This window comes from Labrus bergylta, chromosome 9 (assembly GCF_963930695.1).
Source record: "Labrus bergylta chromosome 9, fLabBer1.1, whole genome shotgun sequence".
NCBI lineage: Eukaryota > Metazoa > Chordata > Actinopteri > Labriformes > Labridae > Labrus > Labrus bergylta.
The window spans coordinates 25,103,652-25,116,764 of record NC_089203.1 but is presented as its reverse complement, the minus strand read 5'-3'; the positions used below and the strand labels follow the sequence as shown (position 1 = coordinate 25,116,764).

Genomic DNA, 13,113 nt, shown 5'->3' with positions numbered 1-13,113 from the left:
TGTAGACAGTCATGACTCACAGAGTTATTTTCAGAGGATATACTTGATTTCTATTATATTTAAGTGAAAAATCACATATAAAGACTTTAAGAAAAAGCGAGAGTTTAAACAACTCCTTAAATGAACTCATGGTGTGTCATGTTCTGTCTCTGCCCTGAGTTGTACTATTCAAGCTAAGAGAAACTAAAAAAAGAAACTTAAAAAATGCAAATAATAAGCCATCAAATAACTATGAGGGGAACTATTTTTATGTTATGAAAACAGACGGATAAACCAATACAGGGTTAACTATGAAGTGAAATTAACTTTCCGTTTCCCTGCAGACATTTTGTTTTTCTTCTTAGAATAATTTTTTTTTTTAAAAGATAATACATTTGGGTAACTTTTTTTTTTTTGTCCTGGATTTCTCTTTTTGTGTAAACAGGAAGTGGACTAATTGGATCTGGCATATTCTCTCTATGATGGATTTCATCATGAACCAAAAAAAGCAGATTTTTTTTTCTGACAGGGAAACAGACTGTCGGTGCTTCTTATTAATTGTCTCCTCCTAATTTAAGTGAGCGACTGTCATTAAAATGCTGAGACTCTTGTCCTGTTCGAGCTTTTTGTACGACAACATTTATCTTTTTGGCTGCTTTAAGCCTCCAATTTGTAATGAGTTATTGGGCTGTTCCCCAATATTCCCCTGTGATTGAGCAGGAAGTATTCGGGACATGATTTATAGATGTTAATTGTGGTGTTCAGAAAATTCACAATGGAGTACAGGAGGAGGAAAAAAGAGGAGAAGCAGAGGAGGAGAAGGAGGAGGAGGAGGAGGGAGGTGCACATCTGGAGAAGTCATCACGACTGAAGCCAAGTTTCTGCTCCTGGGAGGAAAGTTAAAGCAAAGCTGAATGTGAACTAAGCTGCACCCTGGAGAGTACAAAATATTTTCCCCCGTCAGCTCAGCCCCGGGCCCCTAAGCTCGGCCCCCAGCCCCTCAAATCCCACATGAGTCGACCTCTGCCGAACCCCGGCCCACATCAGATTGTGCTCGGCAGGAGCTCCGTGTGCTCGCTGCCCAAACAAGACATATTTGTGTTTGATATTAAAGCAGCATCAGGCGAGACATCCATCACTGTGAGGAGAAACATTTTGGGGGGGGGGAGATGGTTGAGGGACAGGGGAGGATGGGAAAACAATATGTGTCTCCTCCTAAAAGTGGGAGCCACCTGCAGCTCCTCTGTCGCTCCCATCAAACCAAAACTGGAGAGAAGTTCATGAAAATGAGTTAAAGTGCATCCAGAAGAGCTAATGACCCCCCCCCCCCCCCCCACCCCACCAATCCCCCATCCCTCGCCTCCTTACCCCGCCTCATCTCCTCTGGCTCCATCAGTGAGTCCATACATAACCTCATGTTTCCACACTGTAGTGTGTGATGACGACAGCGATGTTTTTTAAAACATAGTTTGAAGTTAAACAGTTGAAGAAATGTTCAGTTTTTTTCATTTATTGACGTCAAACAGAGAATACATACACAACAGCGGTAAAGTGTTCTTCACACTAAGGTAAAGATTCCCTGCTTTACCTTAAAATACACTTCATTAAACCCTCTGACACATGAGCAATTGTTTAACACTCCTATTTTTGTCTCTCAGCTTTCAGGATAAGCGGGAACTGATACTTAAACCTGTTTTTACAATAAAGCTTTTGAAAAAAATGATGTCCTTTAACGCAAAAGATTCAACTTTTTTTTTTTTTTTAAAGTTAACTGAACTGGGGCTCAGTGATAGAGTTGGACGTCTTTCAACAGGAAGGTTGGGGGTTTGATCCCCAGCTCCTGCAGCCTCATGGCCGATGTGTCCTTAGGCGCTGTTGATGAGACCCACTTTGCTCATCGACAGCGTTTGACTCTGTATAACTGGGATTAGTTACTTCTGATGGTCACTTTACATCGCAACATCTGCCATCAGTGTGTGAATGTGTGACCTGCCATGTAAAAGCGCTTTGAGTAGTCAGAAGACTAGAAAAGACAAGCGCTTTATAAGCTCAAGTCCATTTTTTACCATTTACCAAATATGGTGTTAACTCAACTGACACACATATAATCTCTTGTAAACTGTGGTGCTGCGAGCTGGCATCCACCCTGTGTTCTCTCACAGTTTAGGCGTCCACACGATAATGATCCCACACAGCCACACAGTGGATGCTTCTGTCAGTTTCAGGTTTAAAACAAGTTACAAATAAACTAAACTGATGTTCTGAGGTACCTTTTTTATCAGTGTTAGAGATGAAGAAAAGAGAAATGGCATGCACAAGGTAAACCTGTATATCACCTAACCATGTGCAGAGGTGCTGCTTGTCAACATCAGGCAAGGCAGGCAACTGTTTGGGGCCCCCAGACCTAAATGGGGCCCTCGAGAGTTGACAAACCACAGCAGAGGCTCAAAATGTGCAAAGTTTGCAATGGCAGTAGAAAAACCTCCCTAAGGGGGCCCCTCCATCTGACGGCACTCACTGTCTTTGGACGGTTAAACATGGCATGCATTCTGCATTATGATAAAGTCACCAAAGGTAAATGAAGATATCTTTTTTCAGACACTAAAGCAAACCTTTATGAGCGTCTGTATGGGACACAAAGAGCATTTGCAGACTTCAGTTTGAGAATGTGAAGCAGATTTTTAAGATTACACACAAACAATTCTGCATTAGACGGTTTTGCAGCCTGATTTCTGTACTGGTTTTATGTACTTTATATTACAGCATTACCCTGTCTTGAAACTTGATATTGACTTGATGTTTTTTTCTCTGTTTACACGGCTCCTCCAGAGGACCTATAGGAGGGAGAGGAAGTCGGCGGCCTGCCTGTCAGAATCAAGTTCACATTAGATTCTCGTTCCTGCAGCTTCAGTCGAGCAGTTTGTGTTCAGATGTTTTCCTCTCAGCACGTTGTGAGTTTAAACTAAAACGTCGTCAGCTCAGGTTTCATGTGAATTTACATAAACTCGCACATCATAAAGAGCGCTGCCAAGGGTACCCACCCCCCCACTTATGATGTACTCCAAAGGATTGTGGGAAGCATGAGGATGATAAATGTATATGCTCTCCCCCCCTTCTCCCCCATGTCCTCCCTCAGCTCACCATTGTCATGATGCTCCTCAAAGGTTTCCTCTTGAATTATCTTCCTCTGTATCATCTTTCTATGCAACCCCCCCCGCCCCCCCCGTCCCCCCACCCCCCCGTCCCTTCCTGTTGGACCCTCCCCTTTCTTTCCTTGTGGAGTTGTGGAGTGGAACAGATGGCAGAACATGTAGCTGACCTAAAATACATCCCTCCTCTGGGAGAAGTTTGCAGCCCTCAATATGGCCGAGCTTCCTCCTATAAGAGACGGCGACGAGGAGATGGCGGACGGGGCGGGAACGAGGAGATCGATCCATCTCGATAGACAAAAAAAAAAAAGTCAACCTAAATCCGAACTCCGTCGGTGACATTTAGCAGCAGACATATCTCTGTTCTCAGAAGCATAAATGTGGAAGCAGGTGATCCAAGCTCTTGGCAGGATTTATTTGTTGGCTCGGAGCTCCGGTTTCTCTTCCCGTCTGCGGTCCCTGAAGGCAACACAAAGCCAGCTCTGCTGTTTATTCTCTATCTATACTGTTCATTACATATGGAGCCAAAACATTAGAATAAAATATGATATGGGAGCTGATCAGGGCCAGAAACTCACTCTGACTCAGGTGGATCCTCGAGTCACCAGAGAGGGCGCTTTAAAGTACTAAAGTTTGTATTTTTGATATCGTCTCTTTATCTATTGCAGCGCTGTTTTCACTCTCTTAGTACACATCTGAGCTGTGTTAGAAATGAAACTATAAACCAGTTATTGTGTTATTATATTAAAAACCACAACAAGTATGGAGTCTTTCCAGGCTGAACACCAAAGCTCTTTTGCTCTTTGCTCCATTTTACATGATTGAAAACTTAATATTTGGTTTTGTACTAACAACAATGAACATAATTGCTATATGTTGGACTTTGGACAAAGAGAATGACAAGCTGACTTCAAAAAAAAAAAATTAGATGGCGCAAGACCAGCAGGTGAATCTGTTTCCGTCAGGAATTCATGCATGGTGATTGATGAGTAAGTTTGCCCGGCCTATAAAGGCGTTTCTAATATTTTGCATGCTAGAGGGCGACCTAAGGACACGATGAAGGCCTGAGCAGGACTCTTGTTTGCATTCAAAAGTTTAAAGGTGATAAAATTGTTGTTGGGCTTAACTTTGAATGTCATATTTTTTGCTGCTGCTACTGATGATGATGAGGTTTGAGTTGCTCTATGTATGAATAAACTTTGCTTGAGGAGACATTTTTCAGTCTTTCTCACATTATATTGAAGAATTGTTTTTATCACATCTGTTCAAATCAATAATTAAATGAAAAATAAGATGCAGCCAACGATAACACATTTTTGGTTTTAAAAACAAACTCAGTTTTGTTTGAAATAAACTGCCATCGTCAAATGTTTCCCCCTCACAGGACTCATCCCTGCTCCCCTGGATCACATCTTCTCCATCAGCAATTTACTCAGACCTGCTCGCTTGCTGAACACATATTACAGGATTTTTACAAGAGACACAACAGGCAGTGGAACAAATAAATGATGTGATTAATCATTGAACTATTTGGAGAACAGGATCAACCTTCTTAAGAAGCTGCTCTGTTCTGAATAAGACAAACGTGCATGTTATAGTGAGGCCCAGAGAGCAAGGAGACTTCAAAATGATTATGCAACAAGGTTCCAAAAACATGACATACTTTGTTACTTTTCGATGTCACATGTTTTGAAACGATTTTCTATGGCAGCCTCTCCCAAACTTAAGACTGCCGCGGCCCGCTTTGAAATACAAAATTACTCCGGGGCCCATTATAATTTCTTTTTTTTTGACTACAGCTATAACTTTGTGAAGTAAGGGTAAATTATTGGACATTGCAACATGATATTATGGCAAGTTAGACACAAAAGTTTACTAAACAATATGTCCATGAATAGTCATGACACGCCTTACTAATCACTTAAAGGGTTGACTCATGGTAAATCATCATTATTGTGATATTTCTTTTATTTTTTTGGTGGAGGGCTTTTCGCGGCCCACCTGCAGTACCCACACGGCCCACCAGGGGGCCGCAGCCCACACTTTGGGAAGCACTGTTCAACATATTGATAGTATTAAAAAGCACAGAAGCTTTGAGAAAACTACATGTGTCTCATTAAACAGGTGTGTATGACAGAGTGAATCCACCAAAAATGGCAAGCCAATTCCTGCACGATGTCAAAATTGCACAAAAACAGGAGTTTGGCTTCAGTTTGAATTAAAAACAAGGAATTACCATATATTGGGTGTCTCAGACTTCTTCACTTGTTGCTGCAGCATTGAAACAGGTATCGATACTGTTTGATTTTCTTCAAAAAATCAAAGTTTATAATTCTGTTATAACAGCCCTAAAAATACCTGGACGTCTCTACAGGGAAAGCGTAAGGTGTGCACAAGTTGTTATTGCACACTGTGGCCACTATATTGAAGTGTTTTCAAAGCTAAGTACACGTCATTGGCTTCTATTGAACTGCATGCGGTGAATAATATTGTTTTTGAAGCATCACCTAGTCAATAAAAACGTCCCTATAAGAAGAGTTTTTTTCTCTCCGTTGTTGACCACCTCACAGTTTCCACATGATGCAGAAGACTTATCTTTCCCAGTGTTCAGCATCATCTTCATCATCCTGTCTGCAGAGAATCACCCAGAAACCACATCAGTGTTTGTGTGTGACTCAGAGAAAAGACAGAATCAACATCTCAGCCTTCATCCTGAACCTGACCCCTGCATCTCCCCGCCTCCCGCTAACTAAAGACAGGAAGGAGATAATGTCACCAAGATGTGTCACCAAAACAGTCAAGCGGTGACGCGGGTGACAGGGAGGTCGGGGAGGCTGTTGGCGGGCTCTCTGGATGTTTTCCCGCCGCCTCAGTGTGAGTTAACAATCGATCTCTGTGTGATTCCACCGTACGGGGAGGTGAACGGCGTGATTTACGAGATAAGCGACAGCGTTTGGCAGACGCGGCGGTAATTATTGACTGAAGTGGAGTGATGTGGGGATGATGCAAGCTGCCTTTTGTTTAAGGGTCAAACTGGAAGAATTTTGTGGAGAAAACTAATTTGTTTTGGCAGAAAATGAATGTCTGACAACATGGGAGTAAATGTCATCATGTCTACATGTGTGGCGAAGATGTCTCAGGAACACTGGGAGTCACTTTTGTTCTCACATTTCTCAAAATGATTTTAGGCCAACCTCATAAAAGATGTAGCCTTGACTTTTTTGCATTTTAGCATTTGGACTTAACATTTTAAGTTTCTGTTATTTTAAGTCTTTGCGAAACCTAAAACATGGCAAACATGGATTACAGCAGGAATATTACAAATTGATTTATACGGGGAATTTCATGACAGCAATCACATCTAATCAATACCTGGAGAAGTGACCTAATGTTGCAACCAATAACAAGAGTTAGCATATTAACATTAACAAGTTAACAGTTAAGGAAAACATAAAGCTGCATGTAGGTTTGTCAGCATGTCCCCAAATTAAGCATGCATGTAGAGGCTAGTCAACATAAAGTTATGAAAAACTAAAAAAACAAAATCTCAAGAGAGAACGTATTGTGCAATTTGAACAGCGGGATTGAATTTAACAGTAATTTTTGTTAACTAAAATCAAGACATGACCCTTATACTGGGTGCCAAGCACTTTTATTGTTGTTGCCCTGGTATCAAACAGGTATCGGTATTGTTTGATTTTTGTATTATCTAGAAGTTTAAAATCCTGGTATCTTGACAACCCTACAGTTTGCCATTTTTGTAGGGAAACAGGATGTTAAGAAATCCGACTGTCCACATAAAATATTTGGTGACTTTAACATTAAGCTGCTGCGAGTCTGGGTTATTTCCCAGTGTAAAAATATTGTGGTCCAGGCTAAAAGTTGATGTTGAAAATCAAAGTTTGACAGTTTTAAACAAATGATTGAACAGTTTAAACGTCAAACAGCATTTTTCTGGCGTTTGCAGGACTGACAGGAGTTCATTGTTAACTTGTGAGTAAAGGATGTGAAAACCTCCTCCTCCTCTGGGGCGGCCATGATGGCAGAAAGTCAGACCACCACAGGAAACCGCACAGTTAACTAATATGGAGATCTGTATTTATTTTTCCAGTTGTAACTAAAGTGCCGCTCCGCCACATATTTTACTGCTGGAAGTCAGTATTTCCTGCTTTCTTACATTTCTGTTATGCAGCTTCAGATGTTTAAAGTGTGTGTGTGTGTGTGTGTGTGTGTGTGTGTGTGTGTGTGTGTGTGTGTGTGTGTGTGTGTGTGTGTGTGTAGGAGGAGGTAATGGAGGAGTGCTGAGAACAGCGATGGCATGTCCACAAACTGCCAGCTCAATCTCTCTGGATTTCTCATTAAGATCGCCCACCGAGATCCAGAAAAAAAAAACCCACTCTGAATAACCTTCAGCTGCTGACAGACTGAGCGCGCTCAGATGCTGGGACACGCCCCTTCGTTTACTGAAACAATCAAGTCAAGGTTATTATCTCATCACTCGAAAATACGAGTCATTACCGATGTGAGCTGAGGAGGGAAATGAGGACTTAAAGCAGAGAGGAAAGAAAAACATCCAGCAAGTTTAACATTGTATGGAGGACCATCGCTGCCCAGAGAAGGAAGTTCTGCACATTCCAAACACAGTTACTGCCAAGGAAAAATGACCTAATGTCTCTCCTGCAACATTAATAAAGTGGTATTAATAAAGTATATATTCTATAGAGTCCTCAGGTTGTTTTTGTGTCCTTAACTCCACAACACCACTATGCAGTGGTGGGAGTAATGTGTTACTCTACTGTTACTCTATTTTTCACTCCTTGAGGTACAGTAAACATCAAGAACATAATGAGTTGCAGTCTGTGCAGGAAGGATAACTTTATCCACCACCAGGAATAGTATTGCTAATCCCACTGAAGCACCAAACCAAATAGCACACCTCTGCTATACTAGTCAGAGAGCGCGATGCTGCAAACACTGGAGACCACATGCAGAGCAGACCAAAGAGGAACCACTCCATACAAACAGACGAGGCTTGATTTAAAATCCCCACCAGCTGTGTTTTCATGAAATAGTGAGAAAGAACACCATTCTTTCCAGTGAATAAAGATTACTAAAAAACGTTGCAACATAAATAGAAAAATTAAAAATCTATTTTAACGTTATTTTATAAGAGATGCTAATTTTTATTAATAGTTTCAGTTTTCACTCGAATTTCATTTTTTTGTCAGAAGAAGCTTGACCAGCTCTTTTAAATATGTTCTCTATAAATAAATGTGACTACAATCAATATCATTTTTATTGTGTACATCATGAATAAGATTTAATTTCTTGTCTAAGACACTTCAGTGACTTCTGCTTATTGGTGCCCGGAAATCTTCTTGTGATTATTCCCAGTATAATGAATTTTGTTCTTCACTTGTTTTATTTTTCTCTTGGCAGGAATAGGCTTCCGTACAAATGCCTTCATACGTTCCTCTGCACATATTTCTAAAATCAGTTGTAATTTCTCTCTAATTCAGCTGTAATAACAGGAAGCAGAGAGTCTGTGGGTGGCTGGGTGGGATTATCATCGTGTGGCTGCCTAAACTGGGGGAGAGAATAGGGTGGATGCCAGCTCACAGCACCTTCGTCCTCCTCCCTCCTCCCTCCTCCTCCTCGTGCATCGTCCCAAGCAGAGAGTGCAGGGAGAGAACGCCACAACTCTCACATGATTTACAACCTGAGCAGCAGAGTTCAGTGTGGATTCACGCCAGTGACGAGCCCCCTTTTAACACCAGCTTTGTATTCCAATGACCCCCTAAACTGCACACAATCCATTTTCTGTCCATTAGCAGCCAGCGGCCGCAGCTAATATTCTTTAATTCACTCCACAAAGGGGGAGATTGTCCAGGGCCTCACTGCACTTAATGTCTGCAATTACATCAGGTTACACATCCTGAAGTGACCCCCGGGGACCCGAGAGAACCCCCACCTCCCCCCCCCCCCCCCCCCCCCACTCCTCCTGCACCCTCCTAATCTACTGCACACCCGCCCAAACACCTGATAGCTGCTAAAATGTTCAGCACTGATGCACCTCCTGCAGCCACACAGCCCGTGTCTGTTCCCCTTTTCATTAAGAAATAAAACACACAGGAATGTGACGGCGCAGATGGCCGAGAATAAACCTGCAGTCAATTAGAGCCGACACAATACATGTTCTGTCCCGAGGAGGCAGAAAAGAAAAGGCTAAGAGTGTTGTTTTATGGCTGTTATTTATTGCCTTATAACTCAGAAATCAAATTAGTTCATATTGAGGAGGTTGAGCTGCAGTCTGCAGTGATTGATTTCCCTTCACGGGGTCGAGTTGATACGAGCAAGACGGGGCCAAAGAAAACACGAGCAGAGCCCAGAGTCCGTCCTGGAAAAGACTCCGGGATCAGGACCATAGCAAGAGGAGGAGGAGGAGGAGGAAGTTTTCAGATCATTTAGTATCAAAACCACAGTGTGAAAACATTCTGCTGCAAGTAGGCTTCTATCAGCGTGTCATTCAGAGAAAATGTTTGGAGGGTATGGAGATTAAGGAGGAGGAGGAAGGGGACAAAAAAAAAGGACTGGCCAGAGGAGCTGGAATGTCATGGGTGTGTGTGAAGGGTCGGATGGAGTAAAAAAGTAAGGAGGAAGAGGAGTGGATGGAGTAGAAGGAAAGTAAGTGGGTTTTAGAGGAAGGAGAGTAACAGACAGGGGAAATATGATCAAGCGGAGGGAGAAGGAGGAAGATAAAGAGAAGAGCATGAGGAAGGGTGGATGCACTTCGGAGGATGATAAGGTGTGGCTGGAGGACAAAGAAGTAGCATATTAAAGGAGGAGGGAGAAGAAGACTGGATGAAGGAGGAGAAAGGAAAAGAAGAGGGCATGGGAAAGGAGAACTGGTTGGAGGAGGATAAACGTGTTAAGGAGGCGGAGGCTGAGGAACAAGCGGAGCAACATGAGGGGGGGATGGACAAAGAAAGAAGGAGGTGTGGGTTAATGAATTGATGTAGCAGCGGATCTAAGAGGAGGTAGTTGGGTCACACCCGGGAGATGTTCATTACAGGTGAATAGTGCTGTTTGAGGAGTGGAGATTGGAGATTTAGTAGAGGAGGAGGAGAAAGATGATTAGTTGTTTAAGGAGATGGAAGAGTTGCTCAGTGTTCTCTGAGGATCCAGAGTCTGCAGCATGGGAGAGCCCCATCAGAGGGAGCCGTGTGGGCGTGGTTTGGAGGTGGTCTTTATCAGAGAGTGGGCGTGGTTTGCAGTCTTTATGAGGTGGGTGCTGTCCCTGTAGACTCGCTGCAGGAACCCCCCCTGTCCTGAATGAAGAATGAAAAGAATGAAACAGAAATGTAAACTATAAATAACCATCATGTCAGCTGTCAGTTTTTTAACTCCAACATTTTATTTTTTGCAGTTTCAGACGTCTGCTGGTTATATTGGTCTGAGAGCAGAGCAGATTCTGATTGGCTGCAGCAGAGCTTGAAGAGAGGCCGACTGAGACAATAAAAAATAATTCATTGTTAGAGAGAGTGTAGGAGGACACACAGACACAGACACTCAGGTCTCATAATATGAAGATCACTAATATCTCACACTTTGTTTTCAAGTGTGAGATGTTTTTTCCTAATCTTTGGTTTTAAGGGAAATATTGAAATCTGACAATTTTACGTAAAATCTCAACATGAATCCAACTAATGCTAGAAGGTATACATAGTGGACAAACAGTTCAATATTGTTTATGATGTAGTGAAGAAGGAAATAGCAGAGGATAGGAATTATAAAGTAAAAGTACCTCATTTAACTTCAGTGCTAAAGTATTGGTAGTTTTGTGTGCTCCTGCAGTAAAGTCAATATAATAAGTACAGAAGAAGAAGAAGGAGAAGGAGAAGAAGGAAAGCTGTAATGGTACATGATTACTGGAGTCATCTTATGAGCATGTTCAGAAATAGTTTGAGTCAGTCGATCTCCATCCATGCAACACCTCCACCAACATCCTGCAGCCCCCTCCTCCTGACAGATGTTAGAAACATTACGAAACTCAGCCAACAATAAAAAAAAGAGAGCCTGTGTAAGTTTTCCAAGAGTGCAAACAAAAGAATGTTTTAATGGTGCTGCTTTAAGAGCAAAAATGTTGGACTGCTGCAGAAATTCAATTACAGCGTGATTGAGTGTTGACATTTCTGAGGCCGTAAGACAGGAAATTCATTAAACGCAGCCGAGCAGCCTGGGAGGGAAACTCCAGCGGCTGTAAAAGAATCCGCCGGTCCGAGGTGATTATGGAACGGATCGCTGCTCGGGTCAGACCGCCGCTCTCTCTGCTCAGCCAATCCTGGATATTTAGAGGCTCCAGAATCGCCGCGCTCGCTGTATTGATTGAAAATAATCCACCTGGGAGTCGGACTCACATCTGCACTGAGGGAGGGGGGGTGGGGGTGGAGGGGGTCAGGAATAATGTGAGGCATTGATTCTGACACGCATGGTATTGTAATAAGCTAATCTGGGAAAGAAACAGTCATGAAATGCTGCAGAACAAGACGACCATTTGTAAGCAATTTATGACGGCGTCTAATCATTACGGGAGGTTAGGTCAACATTAACAGCACCGCCCGAATCAGCCGGCCGGAGCTCCACTTCTTCTCTATTGAATCAGATCAGCCCCAGACTGTTTTTTATTTGTTACAAAAAAAATGAATCTGTGACAGTTGTTTAAAGAAAATGATTGGTTTAAAGAATGTTTCAGGATTCATGGAGCAGAGTTCAAAAGCATCCAGCTTTTCTTTCTCCTGTATGATCTGTTTCATATCCAACATGTCACAGTTTTAAGATCTATCAGAACCTTTCCCTGTGACTTCAAGCTGTGAGCTGAACGGGAGATGGTTTGTGTACCTGCAGCCTGTGCTTACTCCAAATGTGTCCATCACAGCAGTTTCAGATCTGTCAGTCAATGCTGACTGAAGGCTTCTTTCCCATACATGCTGCTCCGCTGAAAATCTCCAGATATTTCCGGGTGAGCTACATGTGTGAACACACACAGCAAAAATTTTCACACCCGATTTTATCCACACCTTTTCCTTCCAGCCTGCTAGAACATTTTCAGCAGGAAATTTTCAGGAAATTTCAGCGCAAGAGTGTTGGCAGGGTGATGTTTAAATCACGCTTCCATTGCAAAACCAAAAGAGCCACAGGCACATTGTGCAAACACACGAAACTAGCGTTACAAAATGTGCTGCAGATGGACAAAAACAAAAATATGCAAAAAAACAGAATGAAACAAAATTCAAATTGTGTTTAACTTTTGTAACCCGTTGACTGATGAGTTGATGAATTTGTAGCTTTTTCCCCTTACTTAAAATCAATAGGTCAGATTTAACACGGTTGTCCATGTCAGCCACCGTAGATATCTGCACTCGGCAGCAGCAGCTTCAGTGTGACCCTCTGCAGGTCCTTGTGTGTGAGTGTTTAGCGCTCCCCGGACGCTGAGGAGGAGCGGCTCTCACAGATCTGTCCATAAAGACTTTAACGTCTCCGTCTGCAGCCGGCGGGCCGTTAACCTGTTTATAAATCCTCATCCTTCATTTCCTCTGATAACGGCACTCTGAGGGCCAAGTGAGGCACAGCAGGTGCGAGAGAGAGAATAACTTTTTAACTGTTTTCTTCTTAAACAAGGCATCTGAATATTTAAAACACTCTCATTACCTCAGAATTAAATTAGCTTTTTTTCCTGAAAACTCTAACCTAAATGTTTTCACGTTTGTTCAGACTTTGAGAACTTGAGTTTGATGTTTCAGCATTAAAACTCTCTCTCTCTCTCTGTCTGTTGTTTTATGTTGTGTCTGCTCTGCAGGTGTTTAACAGGTAACAATCGGGTTTTCATGCTCCCTCAGAGTCATGCGGCCTCTCCAGGTGATTAAAAAACTGTCTGATTTCTAAATAAATGATGCTCTCTCTTTCTCTCTGTCTGTTATGATCCCTC

General features: G+C 42.4%; 1 protein-coding gene across 1 annotated transcript in view; it reads left to right on the top strand.

Moving 5' to 3' along the window:
• matr3l1.2 (matrin 3-like 1.2) overlaps nucleotides 1-9,787 on the top strand; it is a 150,973-nt gene extending 141,186 nt beyond the window's left edge. The window contains exon 20 of the mRNA XM_065958445.1: nucleotides 9,689-9,787. Within this exon, the coding sequence (XP_065814517.1) occupies nucleotides 9,689-9,772 (84 nt within the window). The 3' untranslated portion in view covers nucleotides 9,773-9,787. The remainder of the gene's footprint in view (nucleotides 1-9,688) is intronic.
• Nucleotides 9,788-13,113: the final 3,326 nt, after the last annotated feature.